The sequence below is a fragment of the Argiope bruennichi genome, chromosome 2 (genome assembly GCF_947563725.1).
Source record: "Argiope bruennichi chromosome 2, qqArgBrue1.1, whole genome shotgun sequence".
In the NCBI taxonomy this organism is placed as follows: domain Eukaryota; kingdom Metazoa; phylum Arthropoda; class Arachnida; order Araneae; family Araneidae; genus Argiope; species Argiope bruennichi.
In genome coordinates, this window is record NC_079152.1 from 104,030,045 (window position 1) to 104,054,714 (window position 24,670).

General features: G+C 30.7%; 1 protein-coding gene across 5 annotated transcripts in view; it reads left to right on the forward strand.

Moving 5' to 3' along the window:
- The window catches only part of LOC129962123 (transducin-like enhancer protein 4), a 334,765-nt gene that overhangs the window by 299,719 nt on the left and 10,376 nt on the right, over positions 1-24,670 (forward strand). For all 5 annotated transcript variants that reach the window (XM_056075858.1, XM_056075861.1, XM_056075862.1 and 2 more), the window contains 6 exons: positions 4,399-4,467; positions 8,900-9,001; positions 13,411-13,556; positions 14,598-14,709; positions 15,666-15,748; positions 17,477-17,657. In XM_056075858.1, the coding sequence (XP_055931833.1) occupies positions 4,399-4,467; positions 8,900-9,001; positions 13,411-13,556; positions 14,598-14,709; positions 15,666-15,748; positions 17,477-17,657 (693 nt within the window). The remainder of the gene's footprint in view (positions 1-4,398; positions 4,468-8,899; positions 9,002-13,410; positions 13,557-14,597; positions 14,710-15,665; positions 15,749-17,476; positions 17,658-24,670) is intronic.

Genomic DNA, 24,670 nt, shown 5'->3' on the forward strand with positions numbered 1-24,670 from the left:
TCTCTCTGTCTATTTTGGACTTTTGTAAAACTGGTGGCTGTAAAAAAATGCGCTATATTGTTCCACAAACAAATTAAACACGAAAATTTTTTTTTAATTTAATTATCTAAAAATTGAACCGATATTTGATTTTGTTTTGATTCAGCGTTCTGGCGCGGGTCGCCTTAGTTTCGGGGACCCTATTGGAAGCAGTCGGCTGTTGGAAGTAATTTCTTTTTTTATCTTGCATCAAGGGAAAGGAATTTCTTTTATTATTATTTATTTATTTTTATTTTATTTTGTTACTTACATCGAATTCAAAGTTTTGAAACTAACACCGACTTAAATGCGTTAAATTTAGCAATTAATTTTTTAATCAATAGTATTACAGATCAGATGAAAGTTTAAAAAAATTATGTATGCTGCTTTTTTCACTTCCATCCAGATACAGAATTTCTATTTGATACATTTCCACTTATTCATGCATTCATGATCCATGTTATTTTTTTTATTATTATTTTGTGTGTGTTTTATACTTAAGAAGAAAAAAAAATCACGGTATCATCATTTGGCATCTACTTTAAGATCTGACGCCAAACCATAAATCATGTTCTCAAAGAAAAACCTCAGATATACCGTTTCATTTTAAACTATGGATATTTAGTTAACTTGTTTTTCTGGGCCCTCTTTCATCATCGCCTTCCATTAAGAATTAAAGCTATTCATACAAATGAAACCGTTTCCTTTTCAACCGTGGATAAAGATGGAAGATAGTGAGAAGCCTCACCGTTGAAAGAAAAAGAAAGAAAAAAAGAGTCCACACGGGGGTTTATTTTACCAATCCGCAGTCAGAGACGAATCATGTGCAAATGATTGTCAGAAAGCAGCGCGTCACTTAGAAAAACGTGTTAATTTAGCCGAGCCCGTGTTCTTGAAGACCCGCATTTAGATCCTAGACAAATAGCTTTTGGCAAACCCCTCCCGGGAGCCGAGAGCCAAACATAACAGACGCTGTAGAAATGCGTGTCGTAATCACCGGGTTATGCTCCTAACAGATGGATATCTTTCCAGGAGTATTCTTTTTATAGGACTTCCATGTCGCTGAATCGGATAATAGATTATGGGAGTTCATGCGTCATCGTCGGGCGTCCCATTTACATCCTTTGTGTAAACAGCGAGTTGTTAAATGGGTGGGAGAGGTGCTGGGCTAAATTTAAGTCTTTCATCTTTGCTAATCTACGAGGGCCGTCACAATGTGCCTTTTATCTTGCTGAAGATCAAGATGAATACGACTGCATCTTTCAGTTATCTGCCACGGTGTGTGTTCGCATTTGTGTACTTTTTACTTTCTCGTGTTATGGTCAAAAAATTCGAACTCGAGATTTTAACGAAACTTAGACTTTCCCGATTTAAAAACACATTTTCAGTATTATGTCTGTCTTTGAGCATCATAACTCAAAATCACTTTGAGCTAGACGAATGAAATTCATAGTAGTATATGGAATTATGATCAATTTTGTAGATTTATGTCAAATTTTGAACGACATCCATTCAGAGGAAGTCTATCTGTTCAGTTGTTCAAATACAAGTGAGTTAAATAACTTCAGAACTTATAGAGCTTCATAAATACAATTTAGTATTTAAGTTTAGCATCTAAAATGTAGATTCTTAACGAATTTTGGATCAAATCTTTTATAGAATGGGTCGACCATCTGTCTATCTATATTTTCAAATGCATGTAAACGCAATGATTGGTGTCTAATTTTGTTTTCAAAAGTCAGCGAAAGAAAAAAAAAAGGGGGGCGCAAAATACATATTCGTACAATGGATTCATTATAATTGCTAGATTCACGTGAAAGATCTATTTATCTTAACCATGGTTTGACCTGTCCCAAGAAGTTCAAATTTATGCTGGAGGAGGAGGAGGGGGGTAAGGTCTTTATTGGAGAATATGCGAGAAAATTCCGGGGATACTACTCCCGCAGAATAAGTAATAAGTAATCAAAGAAACAAATACTGTGCTACGTAGAAGAAATTAAACTATTTTTTTCAAAATTAAAATTCTATTTAACATTAATTGTTTAATAAATTTAAAAATAATGTTTGAAATCAATGAGATTTTTAAAATTATTTTTTATCCGGGACTATTATAATTATTTTTAATATCCGGTACACGAAATGTACAAAAAAATTTATATTAAAATTTATTTTTAGAAAATGCTTTTAAAAATGATTACCTAAAACAATTATTTTTTTATAAAATGGAGTTGGAGGGTGACCTTTGCCTCACATTAGCAGAGCAACGTTTTTCTTCCTTAAACCAAGGTACATCATCTTCAGAACATAAAGAATAACCAAATCAAATTGCTGCATTTTTTCACATGGTTTTTCAAAGAAAAAAAGTGTCAGTGAAGATGTATTTTTTTTTTCCTTACACTTCCCTGCTTTTTTTTATTTTTGGAAAGGAAACAAACTTCACCCCGACATGTAATTTGATTATGCTTACCTTGCTCTAAGACTACTTTTTTATTCAATTTAATCATAGAGAACTTTTTTTGTTATCCACTCTCATGTATAAAAAAAGTGAAAAGTTAATATTACAGCCATCTGAAAGTGCTGCACATAGTGATTAAATTACCTGCATTAGTGGTCGCATAAAAAAAGACACATTCATTTTTTTCCCTTTTCCTTTACTTCATGCACTTTTTTATTCTGAAGTAGAAACTAGAAAGTGTTTCTTAAAGCCTTGAAAAACTTCTCTGGCGTTACCTTCTGCGGAAAAGTGTCGTTTTTACGGTGCACGCAGGACTTTCGAGGGGCTACTATTCAAAACACCCTTCTCCTATGTGCTTGAAGCTTCTTTCTGAAAAGACTTCAGAAGACTGGAGAGGTCTTCTTGAAACTTCGTTTCTGTCCTCCAGTGCCGCTTTCCTGCTTCGAAACATCTCAAATAAAGAGACTTCAGAAGTTCCTCTCTGCGATTGCTAGAATTTGTGCTTAAAAGAAATTCAAAAGGGCTATTGCCAAACATGTTGCATCTTCGTATGCATTGCTGTGGAAACTTTTTACCAAACAGCTTTTAAGAAATGTGATGAGCATAATTACTGTTTCATCCTCTATATCGTAAATCGGTGTTTACCTTTGAGCAAAGCTGAGATTACGAGTTGAAGTTTTCGAAGTCTTAGCGAATAGGGTATTAATGTCATTTTCAGTGGATTTATTTTCTGTTATCAATATATTTCTGCTGGTGAGGATGTCGATTTATTTATGCATATTTATTTATGAATAATAAAAGGAACTTTGCATGAATTTAAGATTAATAATTGGAACAAAATATTAACTTCAAATTTAATTTTCATTTTTTTTCTGAAAATGAATCATTATGATAGCGTTTAAGATCATAAAATAACGCTCTTAGTTTTTTTTTTTTTTTTTTTTTTTTTTTTTTGAGGATTCTAATTGATAGAAAAACACTTAAATGCATTTTTCAACGATTAATTTTTTCCAGTGTACCGATTTCTTAAAAAAAAGAATAAATCAGATATTGGTCTGAAAATTTTATCTGTTATTCTCTCTAAAATTTTTTGACTCCAAAAAAATCGATTAATTTTTCCAAAATCAAACTTAAAAATTTAACTCCTAATATAATTGGGCTCTCATTATGTTTTATAACTCATTTTGTACTTCGTTTTAGTGCCTGCAAGTTTTCCTCTCAGTAAAAAGATTTTTATTTAAATGCGGAAAACTGATGTTAAAACTTTCAAATTCTTTATCGCATTATCCGGTAACATATTTGGATTCAAATTTAAAGGTCTATATTGGGTAGTCAGCTCAACAACATAAGCAAATAAAATTATGTATTTTTCCCATATTTTACTATATTTCATAACTATACTATGGATACTTTCTGAATTTTTGTTTTATAATTTCATAATATTTGAAAAAAAACAAATAATCGTTATAGCGATTATTCTGCAAGAAATAAAATGTAGCTTATTTTATGTTTCGGTTGATAAATATTATATGAAAATATATTTTTTTTTTTTAATTCATCTGCCAAATATAACATTATTCTAGTAGATAGACCTTATCTTAATTTTTAAACGAGTTTCAAGATACAATACAATTAATGTTATGTTGATTTCTGCTCTGTGATATTGTACTGGGAGGGGAAGGGTATTGGTACCAAGTACCACTCTTGATTCATTGGGACAAAACATTTGTGCTTTTATGTCACTCTTTGAAATGAAATATTTGAGAGAGCCCAAAATTATAACCCGGATACCATTCTCGGTATGCCATTATTTCTGCTATAACTCGAATAGATTTTCTTCCTGTTTTCTTAAATTTTAGTCACCCCGTTGCATTCTTTTTTTTATTTTATTGTTGTTGTTAATATGCTATTTTCTTTTTTTTTAGGGATGTGTGAAAGTGTGGGATATTAGCCAACCAGGTAGTAAAACTGCTGTCTCCGAATTAGTGTGCTTGGTAAGTTTTTTTTTTTTTTCCATCCTTTCTAATGTAATCTATTTTTAAAATTTTGTTTGCTGGGCCTGTTGCTGAGAAAATTTTGCATCTTCGCATTGATCTTATGTAAAATTTAGAAGACTTTTTACTGAACTCCTGTTACTCTCTTGTTCAATCACACCGAAATTGGTTGGTTTTCGTCACCTTGGTGAGTATAAAAATGGTGGGGGGGGGGAGGTATTTAAAATAATTTAATTTTACAAACTCAGTACAAATTTTTAACTTTCAGAAAGTGGTAAAAATGTTAAACTCTATTCTATATAAGCATCATTCTGTATTGTTTTAAAAAAAGTGGACATAGGGATGAGCCACTTTGTTTATTATATTTTTTCTTTAAAAATTTTTTGTACTCAGTGGCCATAACAGGGGTAAAGGACAACGGAAAACTGTTATTTTTTCATCTATATTTGTGACATTTGGCTTTATAAAGTGAAACAGAAAAAATGCTATAATCTTAACTTTGCTGCTTTCCTTTCCCCAAGAACGATATTTGTGGCGTGCTTGTCTGCCGCTACAACACTTTTGGCACCGATTGCAGACCTCTGTGTCGCTACGATGCTCTTTGTACCAACTACAGTCCTCTGTGTCGCTACGACACTGTTTGTGCGAACTGAGGCGATATGGCTTTGAATCCGCAATTAGCAAACATCTTTGTGTAGCATAACACTTCCGTATCAATACTTTCCTTGCTGAAATAAAACATTTTTTTAGAATTTACAAAATAGTTATTAAAATTCTTCAAATGCATTGCTTTATGGAAACATTAATCTAGTTAACTGCTATTTTAAATTGTTTTTTTTTTATATAAATTATACAATTTTTTTTTATCATACGACCATCAAAGCAAATAGTGACTTTTTTTTGTCCTTTACTACCCTGACATAAAAGGAATAATAAATGGCAAATGATTTATAAACAGCACAAGAGTTTTTAGATTTTAATTAAATTTTCACAATAGCGTAATTAGGCATTTCGAACCCGCATTTCACGATAAAAACTTATTACTTACAAAGTTCTTTGATTCTGAATTTCTTCATACTATTTGATTTTTAATTATGTAAATTTCATTTAAACTTAATTCTACGAAAGTGGAAGGAGATAGTAGAAAAGAGGAATTTAAGGAAATCCGTATCATTATTAACAGCTTCATATAGCTATAATTTTATTAGATAACCCAATATAAACGTAAAGAAAATGAAAAATTATCATATTTTCGTGGCATTTTACTTGTTCTTCAAAATCATAATTTTAAACGAGCAATTCTTATATATATATAATAACTTATTTCGTGCATCTCGGAAACGTCTCTAACTATTTGGATTAAATTTTAGATTTAGATAAGGTTTTTCTTTGTAAATTTATCTATATAGGTGCCTTTAATGAAAAAAACGCGATTTTACGCACACGCACACACATACACACACACACAAAAAAAATTATTTTTATAACTAACTATTAGACTTTTTTTTTCTATCTGCTGACAATGTTTATATAGCGCCATAGGATGATAACCTACTAGTACCTCAAAATTTAGTGAGATTGCGCTATATGACATTATCCGAATACGAATATATTCGGCTCACATCCAATAGCAACAGGGCAATTACTGGGTTAACCAATCAACTTGTCATACAAGTAACATTACCATATCCAAATATTTGCTCCAAAAACCACAATTTTACAAAAAAAAAAAAAAAAAAAATGAAAGAAAGAAACTGCAGAACGAAGCTTGGTTTTCCAAATACTTATATCAATTCTGGCAAAAAAAAATTAAAAAAATTTCTTTAAAAAAAAAGCACCTTTTACAGTCACCTCGAAATTTTGCCATAAAATCTCTGTTTTAAAATTAAATCAATTATATCAGAGGAAAACTTTACTTAGTTGTAAATCGAACATAATATATTTCATATTTTTATTTAGTTGCAGAACATATTTTCATTTCTCACCTTGGATTTGGATTAAAGTTATCAATGTTTAAAATACAGATGGATCATTTCGCACATTAATGACCTGTGTATTTCTTTGATGTTTGGCGATCCGGATCTTGTTAGCGCAGAGCTGATCATAAAAGTTGAATCTCGAGCCCATTTCTTTTTTCCCCGTAATTTATTATCTCATCGAATGAGTGATATTCTTTTGTATCGGAAGATATTGCATTTCTGGCCAGAATCTCATTTTTCGCTCTTGCTTTGACATAAGTATTTTGGCAGGTGATTTGTCATCGGAAAGATTACGGCATGTGTTGATGCTATCCTTTTCCCCGTCTCTTTTCAAGACATGCTTACTCCAAAAGAACTGCTGCTGCTTTTTTTTTCTTCGTTTTTATTTATTTATTTGATGATCTTGATGTCTGTTCAATTTCCGTCAAGTCCGAAAAATTTCGAAGAGATCTTGTGTTAAAAGATAGTATGTTCTTACAAAAATATCTGTGCTCATTATGTCTGAATTTTTTATTCGTTTTAAATCTGTTTAAAAAAACAAGACTTTGGAAATTTTTTAGCCAGCATTTTGCTAATGAACTAAGCTATTTTTTTACTATTTTTCTATACTGCAAAAATACTAATTTCGATATTTATCACGAATCTGAACAGTCGAAAGAGTAAAATTTAAAAAATTTCTGTGTGAGCCGGTTTTATTTTCATTAACCCGGCATTTAGAAGTTTATTATTTCCATCAGTAATATCTATTTTTTAAATAACATAAAAATTAGTTGAAAGTGTAATTCATTATACTTTTTAAATGAATAATTAAAATTGAATTGTACTATCTTTTATTATTTTTCTATTCCAGAAAATGCTAATTTTGGTATTTATCGTGAATTTTAACAGTCGAAAGAGTGAAATTTCTATGTGAGCGCGCTTGTTTTACTTTCATTGACGCTGCATTTAGAAGTTTCTTAGTTCCATCAATAATATCTACTTTTTTAATGAAAATGTATATAAATTAATTTGGAAATTTAATTTATTTTACTTTTCAAATGAATAATTTAAATTGAACTGTGCTAATTTTTACTATTTTCTATATTATATTTTTTACTACTATAAAAATGCTAATTATGGTATTTATTACGAATCCGTACAGTCGAAGGAGAGAACTTTCTAATGGAGCGTGCCTGTTTTACTTTCATTGACGCTGCATTTAGACGACTTAATTGTGTCTCAGACTCCATTTGTAATCTTAAAACCTTTCCAGACAGATAATGACCTTGTCGGATACTTGTCTGAAAGCGTTTTAAATGTAAGCCAATGCTAAATTGGCTTCACTGGAGGAATTCCTGCATCGATTATCATCCTTCAGAAATTTTCTTCAGTTTCTTGCTTTTATCTGAGTTAGAAGATCATTTAAATGCGCTTTTATTTAAAATACTGTCTTTTGTTTTAATTATTTTGAAATATCTGAATTTACATTTAATATGCAAATGGTCAATAATCAAGACTGATATTTTACTTCTTTGTTACTTTGAATATTGTAAAAAAAAAAATATTTTTGATTATTGTAAAAATAGTGATACTTCAAAGTTTGTCTAAAACTTTTAATAATAAAATGGCGAAAAAGTTTTTACGTAACTTTTGCCGAAAGAACTGAAAGAAAAGAGAAAATAGAGCTAGACAAATTTTTGTTCGTTGTATTTTTGAAATAATGAAAATTATTTATCGATAATTTTAAAAGACAATAATAAGAGTAGTTGCATTTTATGTGCTAAAATAATTTATTGTAAATGACATGCAATTATATAAGTGTTTTAAAAAATAAAATAACTATTTATTTTTGGTCCTATTTATATACACTTGAATGGGACATTTCATAGTAAATAATTGTCTGCCCAATTTTATGTACTTTTTTTTCCTTCTTTGATTAATTTACTTATTTTCGTTTGTAATCATTTACATAATATGTATTTGTATATTTAACATAGTATTAATATTATGAAAATATTATTTTATAGAAATAAAATATTTTCTGATTTCGTGATTTTTTGTTTCCATAAAAGATTTTTTTTAATGCAGTGACTTTCCGAATTTTAATTCTTTCTGCTTATGTGTTCTGATTTAATAACATATTGTCTCTGTTAGCACACAGAATCAGTTTATTGTAAATAATTTAATTTGTGCAATATATAATTCTTTTCAGAATTGAACCTGAGTTTTAGATTTATTAAATAATTTTATTTATGCAGTATATGAAATAATTAATTAATTCTTTTCAGAACTGAACCTGAGTTTTAGCTTTATTAAATAGTTTAATTTGTGCAGTATATGAAATAATTAGTTAATTCTTTTCAGAATTGAGAATGAGTTTTATCTTTATTAAATAATTTAAAAAGAAATATGTAAATAATTTAAATTTAAATAATTATGTATATAATATTTAAATGAACTTCCTTTGCTTCTAGCAAAGAGATAATTACATTCGATCTTGCAAGCTTCTACCAGATGGCAGGACTCTCATTGTTGGAGGTGAGGCTAGTACGATATGCATATGGGACTTAGGAACGGTAAGTTTCATAATATTTTTTATTATTATTGATATGAAAAATATTCTTAAACTAACATTTATTTCTAATTTAAGTTATTTTCTTCAAATCAAACTTGAAAAAATTTCATATGTATTTATTTTCTGCATTAAACGAATTTATAACAAAAAGACATCGCAAAATTTGTGCAATCATAATAATACATGAAATATAATTAATGGAGTTTTTATGAAAGATAAAAATGTTTTAGCTGTGATTGTAAAATGTTCGGATGCATTCTATAAAGCAAAAAGGAATTTTTTTAAAGTATGAAAATGAAAAATGCTTTTTATTTTCTGTTGCTTTAATAATGTTTCCTAAATAATATTTATTACTTATCTCTTTGAAAATAATTAAATTTATTTCATTAACATTAACATTTTTAATTAATATTGACATATAATATTTTAAAAGGGCAAATATGTAGATGATCAATTGTGTTGCGGTTATTTATGTATTCACCAAGTCATATCTCAGCGCAGACTATCCCATCTCAATTCATACCAAATGTTAGTATTTTTATTAGTAGTGGTGAACAAGACTCTTTCCTTAGTTTGTAATAACTTAAACATTAATCTGTGACAAATGCTCGCGCGTTTTCGCAAATTAATATTAATATATGTTTTATTCGAATTTTATTTTTTAATGTTTTCATATATTATTGATATGTGCTGTTAATAATAATTTATATTGTAGAGGGGCGAGACTCTTTATAATTTTATTATGAGGTAGATGAAAATGATAGATGAGTTTCAGGAACAATTATTTAATTATTTTCTAAGTTCCACATTTCACAAGGCAAAATAAACACGAACACAAAAAAAATACAAAACTCATTTAGATTACAATCTAATAATGATCCCCAAGAAGAATCATGGGAAATATATTTTGATGTTAATAAGGCAACGCCATCTGTTGCATCAAAAGAGAGGTAATAGAGTTATGTAACCGTTACAATATTATAATTTAACATATAGTTTTAATAATATTATTAATATGTAAATAGTACGAGAATAAGTTCCTTTAAAATTAATACGATGTTAATCGATACGATATCTTTTCTAACCTGACTGAAATGATAATCATTAAATACCAACATTTAATTTAAGTTTTAAAGCATCCTTATATGTGATATTACATCTTTTCACGCATTGATACTTGAATTAAATAACTTTTTACATGATTTTATTGCTATGGCTCTGAAACGTGAAAGCGTTGGTTTTTCCGCCTTTAAAACAAAAAGTGAAAAACTTTTTTTGTATGCGTGTTTGTGTAATTTCCTATAAAAAGTCTTTTACCATCAATTAAATTTAAATGAACTCATCAAACAGATTAGTTTTGCAAATTGCTAGTCACCAGAAGAAGAAGAAAAAAAAAAAAAAAAGATTGCTTGCATTTCATTTTTGCTATGCCTTTTTTAAGATTGTTAATCACTTTTTTAAGGACCAAGTAGACTAGAAAACGAGTATCAAAATTTAGTAAATTACTAACCACTAAGTTGTAATTAAGTAGTAAATCAACGTTGCTGAAGTTAAACCGCTGGAAAACGAAAAAGGGTTTAAAAAAAAAGCGGTCGTAAAATGTTACAAAATGACATCCTGCCTTTCCTCCATGTGCAAATAAATCCTTGTGTTGTAAAAAGTACTTCTATTTCTGCTTCGCGCTTTCATTTCGTTATTTTTTTCTGAAGCACCCCCTAATGATCAGAAATAAAAACGTGACGATTATTTGATTAATTACTGTTTACTCTCCACTGCTTTTTACGCTTTAGCGCACGCGCAACGGATTTACGCGCGCAGAAAATTTCGCGGTGAAAATTTGCCACATCAAACAAAAAGGAACGAAAAAGAGGGGAGGAAGGGAAAAACCGGAAATGGGAGGGAGGGGCAGGTGCGAGAAAACCTCTTTTTCGAATAATGCTCGACAAAGTGTAAACGTTTAATTAAATAAAAAGCTTGTCTTAAATGAAATGAAGAGAAGAGAAAAGGCGGCAGGCAAAAAGAAGAAATTTTTTCACCCTGGCGCGGATTAATTGCTTTAATTAGAGTAAAAGGGTATTTTTAATCCGGCGATTAAAATACTCATTAGCGAGCTAATGGGGAGCAATAGCTTCGAGATTGTGCGACATCTTCCAATCTCGCACAGGGGCCGACTACCAACTTACTTAATGAGCCGACCCTTAATGAGCTTAATGAGTTTTGTGGTGTCCTAAGAAAGTGATAGCAGCTAACGGTTGCTTACTCATTTTTTTTTATCACTTCAACCACAAAAGTGTTTAAAATCGTTAATTGAATTATAGAGATAATGACTAGCACCAGCTTAATTATTATTAAGGCTTATTTGCAGTATATATATATTTTTTATTGGACATACAAGGAAATGTGCACTCAATAGTTTGTTTTCTGATATTCCATTTTAAATGGCTTAGATTCTGAGTCATTAAAAAAAATATAAATCTTGAAAAGCATTCAGCGTTTTCATTTTCACTGTGTAGGGGTGATAAAGTAATTCTCTGTTGGTAAGACGCCGAGATCATTTGTTTCCATGCATGAGTGTTAATAATGACTCTAAGTCGATTAGTCTGCTATGGTAGTGATTGTTGTTAATTTTTTGTTCATGAATGAATGAGTGTATATGAATATGAACTGGGTAAAATGATGACCGATGAAATATCATCTTGTAAACAATCTTAGGAGCGACCTCTTGAAAAATAGTCAGTGAGGTCAATAATATTAAGAGGAACTCACATGAATGAATTGCATGTTGTAGATACACCCAAAAAAATCATAACATCAAGTACGAACATGGTGTTTTTTATTTTATGACTAAACATAACAAATGATAAGTATAGATTTGTATCAATTTACTTACCACCCCCTTGGAAACAAATTCATTTTAAAGCTGTTTTTTACGAATTTTGGTTTCAATGATTATTTAGTTGGATTAGCAGTTTAGTTCATCATGGAATACAGCATATAATAAAATATGTCGTTTCATTTGACATTTTATTGAAAATACATCCGTCTTCTCTCTTACTATTTTTCATTCATATGATATCGACTTTCTTTGCATCGGATAATTGAAATTCTATTTAAGTAGTTTATAGATAACATCTTATAAAAAAAGAATATGGAGTGTCTATGAAAAAAAAAACAATTTTCTGGTGATGTAAAAGATGAAATTATTGTAATCACATTTTATTTAGGGTAATTTTGTAAAACACTGAAATGTAAAGTTTAAAATGGTAGAAAACGTATTCACTTATTTATATTTTCTAATTTAAAAAAAATAAAGAAAATTTCTTATAATTTTATAAATTAACTTCTATCCAATAATACTATATTATTAATAATTACATTAAGGAAATGAATTCAAATAATGATATCAAATAATATTAGAGAAATTCATATAATATTAATATTACACATGTCACATCTAAAAAAACTAATTTTTTTAAATCAATTTAATGATTAAAATAAGTATTACTTTAATAACGAAAGAATAAATTTGTGCAAAAATTCTCATTGGTAATCACGGGGCATAAAATTCATCCATAAGGCTCTAAGATACACGTACCCGTAAAATAATTTTCCATAACCTGATAACTGATTCAAATTTTTTTGTACCTTAGCATTTTTTTATTAAATTGTGGTTTTTATTTTAGGAATCATTCCTGAAAAGTTTATTATTAAAAAAAATTATCAGCATTTTTTTTTAAACTATCGTGTCTTAGCCAATGTAGAAATTACATTTCGATTATTCCATGCAATTTTGTCACACTGCTCTATAATATGTTTGTATAAATAACAATCCGCTTAGTTTCAATAATATTTGGATATATTCGCAAGCATTTTATGTAACTAGAGATTAAAAGTAGCAAGTGATTTTGTGCAAAAAAAGTTTTAAAAGAATGAATGGTCAAATAAAAAAAAGAAGAAGAAAATTACTTTATAAGCCATAATAAGCAGAAATTCGGGCTTAATTTCATAGCGTTTTTCTGATTTAGCTGCCATTTCATGTATTTATAATGGTCGGATGGCTTAGTTACAAAATTAGATCTAATTGTAACTTAAAAAAAAAAAAAAAAAAAAAAAAAAAAAACCTTTTTATTTGAAAGAAGAAGAGTCCAACTTCCAAACATCTTTAAAACAGTCCTTAATTAATGGAAGTGTTTTTAAAAATTAAATATAAATACGTACCTACCAAACCTCTTTCAAGGTTGAAAAATTATTGCTACTTACACATTAACTAATTTATTGTATCTAATCATTTCTTTATTTGCTGTATCTTTGTAGGACTATTTCTGGTTTTAACATAGTAAATGCAGATTTTTCAAGGAATAACATGTTTTTAATAAATAAAATGTTCTATAAACTGGTACATTTATACAGCCAACACCACGCATCAAAGCGGAACTGACGTCGAGTGCCCCTGCTTGCTACGCTCTGGCCATAAGCCCCGATTCCAAAGTGTGCTTCAGTTGTTGCAGCGACGGTAATATCGCAGTTTGGGACCTACATAACCAGAATCTAGTCAGGTAACATTCACCTTCTTGATACTTGCTTTTCGATGGATCACAAAATGTGAAATAGTTCCATATAATCACAAGCAAAAATTAATTGCAATTGGCGACGTAAGTCTGTTTGTTTAGCTGAAAGGATAAATAATCTTTTTTGATTAGAAAAAAAAATCAAGAATTGAGATAGGATATGTGTTGCACAACGTGATACATAGCTTCAAAAAATTAGAATACTTAAGCCGTCCACCAAAAATGGAATAAATTCATGGCCACGTAATACACGTCAAATGCGCAGGGGTAATTTAATCTTCAAATCCATTCCTCATTTTACAGCTTGTAAAAAACGTTATATCACTGGATAGCCTAAGGTAAATCGATGTTATCTGACATACGTGGTCAGAGTTGATCACATCAATTGACATCATTGACATTCCGGATAGCCTCTGGAAAGAAGAATCATTTTCAATGTACTAGACTTATAAAATACATTTTTAGACTTAAGATTATTTTACAGAAGTCCAAAATTCAAGCTTCTAGAAAACTTTGGGAATGTATAAATAGTATGCGTGATTGATAAATACAATCTTCTTAAATCCAAACAACATTCAAGGATTTTAATAGTATTAGTTGAAAAGGGATTCTTTTGAAAATAATTAAATCAAACAAATGTCGTCACCTTATAGTTTTAGCAATTCTTTATATAAATCAAAATATTTCTATAGCTTAGTAAATCTAATAATATCAAAGCGGAGAATGTTTTTCATTAAGGATAATAATAATCTTTATAAGCTAGAATAAGATCCAATCCTTTTCATAAAAAGAAAATTCGAATTTTTATCTAATTTATTTTATTAAATTTAAATAAATCTATGAATCATTAAAAATACTAGACGAACAAAATATATGTATTTATATTAATTTTCATATTTGCTTTTTTTATATTAATTCAGTAGTAATAAATCTTTATTTAAACGCAATAATAAAGTAATAAATCTCGACGCAATCCAAAGCTTTTAGTTAAAACAGTGCAATGCAATACAATCATGTATTTATTTGTAGGCAATTCCAAGGTCACACAGATGGTGCAAGCTGCATAGATATATCCAGTGATGGTACAAAACTGTGGACCGGTGGGCTCGACAACACAGTCCGATCTTGGGATCTTAGAGAGGTAAGCAAAATGAAGCATGTTTATTTCATTTTACTTGTGATAAAATTGGCATGTGCATTCGTAACTTGTCGGTTTACTGAATATCAAAGAGAATCGCTTATTGTAATGAAAATAAATAAAAGCCCCATACAGTTTAAAGGACAACTGAGGACTTAACTATTGTCTGCACCTTATCTTTAGTCCATGAATGAAGGTTTGTTTGAAAAATTGCGTCTTGCATGTCTTATGGAAAAGCGAGGTGCGTTTTAAGATATCTATAATGCGTCCAAAAAGATGGACGGAATGAAATTCAGAATGCAAGAAAGTTGTTCCTGGACTTTGAAACTCAAACGGTTATTGATTGCAAGATTTCAAATAAGATTCTGGTCCTTGGTTGTTGAGCACTAACCTAATTTTCTCCAACAATCAATCCAGGTATTTAGTGTGAATTTCACTGTACCCGCATTCTGTGGAGACCCTTCGATTTATCTCAACTACTGCGACCCTTTCCAATAAGTAAAGAAAAAAAGTGAAGATTGATTGCTATTAGTTCATGCTGGATTCTTCTATCGGTGTATTCATACTCGGGTTTCAAATAAATGAGGTGACAGTATCGTGATCTAATTTCACTCATATGACCACAATGTTACATACTGCACATGAGTGGACAGCAGGCAATCTTCTCTTTAGAAGATTGGCTGCTGTCCACTCACTTTTTACTGAGCAAAGTGCTGACAATTTTTTATTTCAAAAAAAGAGATCTTGGTATTCTGTAAAATGACAAATGGGAAAAGCTTCCACCATGTATGAAGACATCGACTTAAACGTTGATAAATATCACATTAATATTTAATTAATTTCTTATATTTAATTTAGCCTTCCATTAATAAAATCTCTATGATCTTTTAGAGATATGTCTCTAAAACACTTGTAAGACAGAAATCGTTTTCTTAAATATCGATGTATCTTCTTTCCAGGGTCGCCAGTTACAGCAACACGATTTTACGTCGCAAATATTTTCTCTGGGATATTGTCCTACAGGAGAGTGGCTGGCAGTTGGGTAAGTGTTTCTCAGTTAAAATTTATTGCTGTAAAGTTTAAAATGGAAAATGGGTTACTTTCGAATCCTTACTTGCGACTATATGACTACAAATGGTGAACGTCGGTCAGTTGAAAATTTATGAATAAATAGAAAATTCCATTTTCTATTTCGAAGCTTGCAGATATTCAAAATATTTACTGAAGTCCTCTCTCATTTTTTTACTTACGAATGCCGATAACTATTAATGCAATATCATAAAAGGGTTGTATTATTTGATGAGATCGCTTCCTATATCCTCTAACAGCAAACTCTGGAATCAACATATTAGTCTTTAAATCTATACGGGATGCGGAAAATTTCAATTACTAAGCAATTGATTTATGAAGAAAAAACATCCTCTCATTTATTCTAAGAATTCAATGCATAAAGCATCCATTTTTTTTAACCGCGATTTCCAAAGTTGTTAAATCATGAAACGCAACAGAAATTAGTAGCTTAATTATTAAACTTCGCTTATCACATTAATTTGATAATTTGTGTTAATTTGAATATATTTTTATTCAAATATTTTGCAAATTTCTATTACAATATATTTAAACGTTTTTATTTGGTAAAGTTTATGAAAAAATTATACTTTTTTTTTATCTGTTCAAATGATGAAACCCGAAAGACGGAATTATTTTTGAGCTACCTTAGAAGCGATCTTGAAATATTTTGTTCTTATTTGTGAGTTACCTCAAAAGCTAAACTTTTTTACTTTCTCGTATGCCTAGTATAAAGTATAGTAATCGCTAAAACATGCGAACTCGAGATTTTGACGAATCCCCGTGTTTTAGGCCTCCATAAATTCGAAAAACGCAGTATAATCCGTCTTTCTGTCTATCTGCGACAGTGATAAATCAAAAACACTTTGATCTAGATGATTGAAATTCGATATACGGGTATTATACCAAATTGTAGATTTTTGTCAAACTGAGCAAAATTCGCTCATTCGATTGTCTGTCTGGCTATTCAAAAATTTAAGGTAAAAGTAATTTAACGCAAGCTGTAACTATAAAAGTAATTTAACGCAATAGTTACAAAACAAAGCGATCTAGATAGATAAAATTCAATACGCAGAATTAGCATTGTAGTCTAGATACCTTTCAAATTTTGTACCAAATCCAATAAGAGATTAACCATCTGTCGGTCTGTATTTCGGAAACATGTAAATGCGATAACTCAAAGGCGCAATGTCTTAAATATATTAAATTTTATGTGGGATTCTGTGTCAATTTTTTGTTTCAATATGTTGGAAAAAACGCATCCTAAATACAAATTCTATTTTCGAATACTATTAACTGCATGTCAGGGATTAATCGCCAAATAAACCGTCAAGGATTACACGATAAATGCAATAAAAATTGTAAGTTCACGCCAAAAGTTAATATTTCGTAACTATTGTTCGCCAATCATTGCGATGCGTTTTCTGGAATAACACTTTTATTAGAGAGTATGAAAGAAGGTTTTGTGGAGACCACATCCGCTGGTTTTTTTTCCCCCGGCATTTATTGTTTCAGTTTAAAGAAATGTTTTTCTCCTGATATAGCCAGTGAAAAGCACTATGGTAACTGAACATTAAAATAGCATGTTTGATTTGGCATCTTGAGCGGTTAGAGCAGAAGTTCATTGCTTCATATTTAGGGTTTAAGTATCTAAACTAGGCTTTTTGACAGAAAGTGAAAATTTCAAATCGTTTCATTTCAGAATGGAGAGCAGTAACGTCGAAGTGTTGCACTGCAGTAAACCGGACAAGTACCAACTGCATCTGCATGAGAGTTGTGTTTTGTCGTTAAAGTTCGCGTCCTGTGGCAAGTGGTTTGTTTCGACGGGAAAAGACAACCTCCTCAATGCCTGGAGGACGCCGTACGGAGCCTCTATTTTCCAGGTAAGCATCTTTTCTGGTATAAAAATTTGCTCAAAATCTTTTTTTTTTTCCTTTCTTTTTCTAAAATTTCCTACTTTGTTCTAAACAACTCATGACTGAATATACCTCCAGATTCAAGAGTCGATCTAAATTATTACAAAAAAAGCCTATCGTATTTCAAAGACATTTATTGTATTTTTCAAATACGGCGTAATATATGTTTGCTTTACAGCTGTGTAATTTGTCGTTAAGTTCACAATAAGCATAAATCAAAAGTACGCGCTGCATGAAGGACAGTAGCACGTATTGACGACGGAATAATGTCAATCTGTTAATGGCACGTCTTTTCAATTTGTCCACTTTTTTAAAAAGCAAAAAGGATTCGTCACTTCTTTCCTTATTTGTATAAAAACTTAAGACGCACCTTGTATATTTAATTAAATACAGACAAAGCCACTATATCTTCCCTACCGACAATTGTTTTACAGTATATTCTGTTCGAAATAAAATAAATGCTGCCTCTTATTCTTAGAACAAAATAATAACTAAATGCTTGGTAAATTCCCAAAATACTTCTAAATTATTCACTCACATAAATATATTAATCATAAACAAATCCTGTGCAAAATCATGAAATTCGGAAAATTTCCCCTTTTATTTAATACTAGCCGCCTTTGGCGACCAGCAGGTTCGCCAATCTTAATGCACATTAAAATTTTAATAATTGAATATTTTATGGAACTCCCATTTTAATTGCTTCTTCATTAAAATATTTTAAAACTTCAAATTTTAATAGTCATATAATTCACTCATAATGTTATAAAGGCCTTCAGCCATAACATAATATGTATCTCTCTAATTTTCAGTTAGCTCCCGTACAATTTATGCTTTAAATTAAAGTGGAAATGATTAAACTGCAATTAATATATTGCAGTTTAATCAGGATTTTTTTAACGAAGGATTTTTTTAAAATATGAGTACTGAAAATAGAGTCGCTGAGTATTTACACCTTGTGGGCACTAAAGAATATTTTTCTTAATTTATATAATATCTCAAGAATTTGTCAACAAAACTTTCTCAGATTCATCATGAACAGATCGATTAATTAACAATGTTTCGTTTTAAATGTATCAAACACTAAAAAAATAAACAGAATCGTTTGAAATGATCTGTCGAAAACATATTAGGCCTTCAAAACCAAGTCCGTATCCGTTGAAAACAGTTGTCAACGATCAGAACACAATGCACATGCGTGAATTTTCAACGCCAGTTACGGTAACGCAAATGCGTGAATTTTCTACTAAAGTTGGGGTAACGCTATGCAGATTAGAAATTTTTAATTTCCTTTCTTCTATTTTATTTTTATTCAAAAGTACTTCAGAATGAATCTGAAAGATCGATTAATTAACAATGCTTGATTTTAAATGCATCAAACATTAAGAAAATAAACAGAATCGTTTGAAATAATCGGTGGAAAATTTGTTAACCTTATCCTCTTTAGCGTGAAAAAAAAACCGAAGCCTTACTCATTTGGCGGTGGGGAAATGAAAAGATTTTTGGCGGGAAAGTTAGTTTTTAATTAGTAATTAAAATTCTAATTAAAAATTCAAAAAAGGGATCCCAGGTGCACATTTCCGATTTCCAAGGTATGCATGTGCCAAATTTGGTAGCTGTAAGTCGAACGGTCTGACCTGTAGAGCGCCAACACACACACGCGCATTGAGCTTTATATAAGTATAGATAGAAGATGTGTTTTTTTAAAACACTATATCACCAAATCATACCCGCACCCACTGAAAAAGGGTGTTCTGGACTGGCGGAACGTTACAACATCCACTTACCCTTACATTCGATGAATACGTTTCAAAATAGAGTCACGACACATGAAGGAACTGAACTGTCAGTGTAAATACAAATAAACAAACAAAAAAGAGTTGTTAGCACAGCAATTATCTTTTGATAAATAATTTTGGTTTAATTTTGCTGAATATCCATCTATCAATAAAACAACTATAATCATCTTGCCAAATTTTTTCTGAGTATTGGAATTGGAACCCATTTTTCCCAAGTAAATGTATTCTTTTACATTCGGATAGGCTTAAAGGTTCCAAAAGTAGGGACCTGCAGCTACCCAATATGTAATTAGCCAGTTAACTGCTATCTTCAAGTGAAGAACATAAGGCGTTATCTTGAGACAACTGAAGTAATTAAATTTTCTTCAAAGCTCATCAACATTCTCGGGAAAAGTGTCATTTTTTTAAATGTCGACAAAAACAGTAATAAGAGTCATCTTGCATGTAGACACTCGTAGATGGAGAGTATATTAATTAGTATAATTGACCGAAAAGGCTGGAACATAAATAGACGAGGCCTTTAATGTACAACTTTTCATGCCGGAGCTACTTTTCTTAAAAACATATTAAAGGACAAAATGATTCCTTTTTAAAAACTAGCCTGAGTGGGGTGCGGAAAAAAATCCTTTTCTCTTAATAATCATTCTCGGAAATTGGTTTTTGCGTTACCGGACGTGCTAATGAATGTGGCTAATGAAATTCCGCTCTTAAACGGAACGGTTTAAAAAAAAAAAGCAAGCAAAGATCTTTTGTCCCAACTTAATATGGTTTAAAATTAAAATTTCTCTCTCTCTCTCTCTCTCTCTCTCTCTCTCTCTCTCTCTCTCTCTCTTTCTCCTTGTTGGAAATCTTTAATCAAAGAAAATGCTTTGGCTCTCTTTTAATTTGTATCCAGCAGTGGAGAATAAGGTTGGTTCGGGAAAATTTTCGAATGAGCAATTTTCGCATAAGAGAGAAAGAGAGAGAAGTAACTAGAGGGAGAAAAAAATTTCCTAGGGATGGAATAAAAAAAAATAATAACGATAATAAATGATAAAAAGCTTCTCGCAAAAATAAACTTATTAAATTAACGCGCAAAACATAAAATTTGCGATAAAAATTTAACTTTGAAATTAATTAGACAATTTCGCCAACCTTACATCCATTCCCCCTTCGCCAAAGAAGAGAGAGAATATTTTTCCCTTTTTATTTAGCGAGACCAGATTAGAAGGTAGAGCCTGTAAATTAAGTCGAATGGTGGATGGGATGAGGGGGAGGGATGGGCAGGAGAAAAGGGCTCAAAGAAAATGAGTTAGTATGTTGATTAAATGCGAAACTCCGTGCACGATTATAAAAAAGAATCTTCCAAATTAAAGACAGCGCCTAGATGAAAAAAAGAAAAAAATTACGAAAATTGGAAAAAATGAGTGGCGCTGTATTTTCCATGCATATATGACTGCAATTTTTAATATTAATGAAATACGGTTGATTTTTTTCCCCTTCTCTGGTTATTCATTTGAGCTGGAGAGAAGTATGGGGGAGTGGACTTTTTGTTCATTAGTGAAAGGCAGAGAAGCTATTCCTAAGTGCATTATCTTTGATCAGTTTTAATTGGGCGGCCGATGGAAACAAATCCTTTTTCCACATTAATTGGCGAACATTGTCTCCACTGGAATAACCTTGATTAATTCTGCCCAGAGTTTTTCAATTAGCCGCCTTTAAAAGGTATGTGACAAAATGGAGAGGCTGTATGGGCAAAAGTGGTGCGAGTTGACAACGATTTCTGTGGCTTGTGCTTGCTGCGGATATCTACCTTTTTGGATTTTGTAGATTTTTATGAAAGTTTTCTTTTTATGTCTATGTCTAAGTGTATGGTAATAAGGCACATTTAATGCAGTTTTCTCGCTTAATATTTTAGGATATCTTGCCAGATATTTTGTAAGATTAAGCTTCGTAGCTTCAATAATGCATTGGCTGTCTTTTATTAATTATTCAAATAACTCATAATACTGAGTTTTAAAAGGTTTTATTTTCACTATTATGGGTATTTATACACAGGATGACTGTAATTAAGTTTGCGATTTCGAAATACTTGAAAGTGAGATTAGAGTGACTTCTATTTGAACTCACTACAATTAAAACAATGAAATTTTGTTTGATGAAGGAAAAATTATTAATAATTAGAGCTGTATGAGTCATAGTAAAAAACATCCTTAAGCAAAAATTATTTTAGAGGAAAGTATCTTATAAAATCAAATACAAGCAAGTTGTTAATAAAAAAGAAAACAATCTGTTTAGAGGAAAATGATAATTTAATTGTAAAAAAATAACATGAACAACTCTGTACATTGAAGTAATTAAAAACAGCAACAACATTTTTGGCAATATAACAGTAAATATCCTTGCGAAAAAACACTTGTAGATTTTTCCAAAAAGATTCAATATACTGTCCATCCTTTTTTGAAGCGAATTTTTTCTCCCCACGTAATAAAATCTTTGGCTTCAAGTATATTTACGTTAAATTACGCAGAACTGCGGTTTTTAATTTATAACATTTTGAAACGTTTATATAGTTAATTTTTTGGGAGTTATTGGTACAAGAGCTCCATTTGGCTATATTGCGTCTTATCTTTGGCTGTCTTTAGCTTCTTTTTCATCTAGTACCCAGGCGTATGAAATATTTTTTTTTGAATGTCTAGTCTTTTGACAGCTATATAAATTCTATTTTTTAATTTTAATTACAGGCTTTTTATCGACGTAACGCCACTTTTGGTACACATCTAATCATCATCAGAATACTACGTCAAGCAAAAGATAAAACACAACGTTCATGATTACCTGTTTAAAATGTTCTTTAAAAAAAGCAAGATAGTTTGCGTATACATTGGGCAAATTTTTGGTTGGAATTTTTCTTCATATCCCGTGCCCAAAATCTCTATAAATTATGGCATTGAAGAAGCATATCGTTGTTGCGTGCATTTTGAACTTAAATTCGGTGCTGTTTATAAATACCCTCGATCATAGTTTCCAGTATTTTTAAATACTGAAATTCATTCTCTTTCCTATCGAGAAGAATTTTTTTATAACAAGAGAGAAAAAAAAAAAGGTCACATCATTTATAAAGTAATTTGTCATCATGAAGACACTGAGATATTTTCATATAATAGTAAAAGGTGAAAGAGAAAAAAATAGATTTTGTGTGGATTCGGGAGCTTATTAAACAAAAACAAATTTTGCGATTTCAAACAGGACGAAATACCTTTTTCTTTATTTCATTTATCATTATATTTCCTATGCTGTTAGTATTACATTTCGCTTTGAAGGAACATCTGAAAAGAAAGGACAACAAAACAAAATGCCTTCCTTTGAAATTGGAGAAATAAGTAACTAAGGAAGTTGACACTAATCATTTCTCTAAATCGAATTTCTGAGCATCAACTAATGTAAATCTTATAAAATGCATGACTGTTTTAATAAATTGATACATTGTAGCTAATTGAATGTCTCGCGAACCTTGAAATGTTCATGCACTTCGACTCCCGGGTTGCTTTACTCGTCAAATGACGCCATTGGCATTGGCATTATTGCAGTGTGCTATTTACTGTACAAGTTCAAAATGTTTATAAGTTCGCCGACGGTAAAATACGGCGAGTGTTTCGGTTTTTGACTGCAAAGAACATTTCAGCTTCTGAAATTCATGGAAATATAAGTGAGGTGTTTATTCGCAATGCGGTGAGTGACAGCAAAATACGTAAATGAGTGAGAACTTTTCAAGGAAAGATGAAAAAATGCTCATGTTGAACAGCGATCAGACTGACCATTAGTAAAGTGATTACAGAAAATTTGATCAACGACGCGGACGAAAAGATTTGTAATGATCAACGATTCACATTTTAGCAGTGGAATTTCCGAATATGAGTAGAACAACTAAGCACAAAATTGTTTCTAAAAGTTTGCAATTTCGTAAATTAGTGCGCACATTGGGTTTCCTAGCTGCTTACTAATCAACACCAAATGAAAAGAACGAGTGCTCTTGATTTTTTTAGACCAATTTCGGTAGGAGGGTGATCAATTTTGAAAGAACATTGTCACAAAGTACGAGACATGGATTTCTCACTAGACACCAAATTCTAAAAGTCAGTGAATTGAATAGCATCACACAACATCAACAGTCATAGTCAAGACTAAGCAGACAGTCACAGCACACAAGATTATGGCAACCGTGTGTTAGGATAGATGTGGAATCTTGTTAGTCGAATTTGTGCAGCAAGGGAAAATAATAAATGCAGTTGCTGACTCCTCTATCCTGACTAAATTTCAGTATGCAATATAGAATAGGCGACGTGGCCCTCTGACGTCTCGAATGTAGTTGTTGCATGACAATGTCAGATCCTATTCTGCCATTCACACTCAAAATCTAATCAGAACTTTTGGATGGAAACAGATTAACAACTTGCCGTACAGTCCAGACTTGGCTCTAGGAGATTTTCACTTGTTCCATTACCTAAAGGAGTTTTTCAATAGGCAAGCGCTTAGCCATAGATAACGAGGTAAAAGAAACAATTAAAGATTACTTATCCTCACAGGGGATAGACTTGTATGACTTAGACGTACACAAACTTGCAGATCAGATGACAGATGTTTAAAGATATATCCAAACTATGTAGAAAGAAAGAAACGAATAAGGAATTAAATAAAAAAAATTGTTTTGAAAAAATCTGTGATGGTTTATGTTTTATAAGTAATTGGGCCTTTCTTTTTGAATAATCTTCATAATTATGGTCTCAACTGAAATTATCCTCTATTAATAATCTCATTTCTTATATATTATTATTGCGAGAAGACATTTTTTTAAAATTTGAACTTAAATTTGACACAAGCAGTATTTGAAATAAATTTATTTAAAAAATTTAAAAAAAAGTGCTGCATTATGGTGCTTTTAATTTTTAGTTCGATTGATTCAAATTTCGAAACGGATACACTTCATGGTGGAAATAACGTCAATGATGTTTCATCATTCCACACCAGCTTTCAGTTTCATCGATAACTTTATACCATTTTTCCTCTGCCTGAATCATCACTTCATATCTATGTGTGCAAAATTGGAGGGGGGGGGGACTTTTTCAATAAGATAGGCAAATGGCACTTTCTTAATAACTCTGGAAGATTAAAAAAAATACTCCAGTTACTGATTTCATTCTT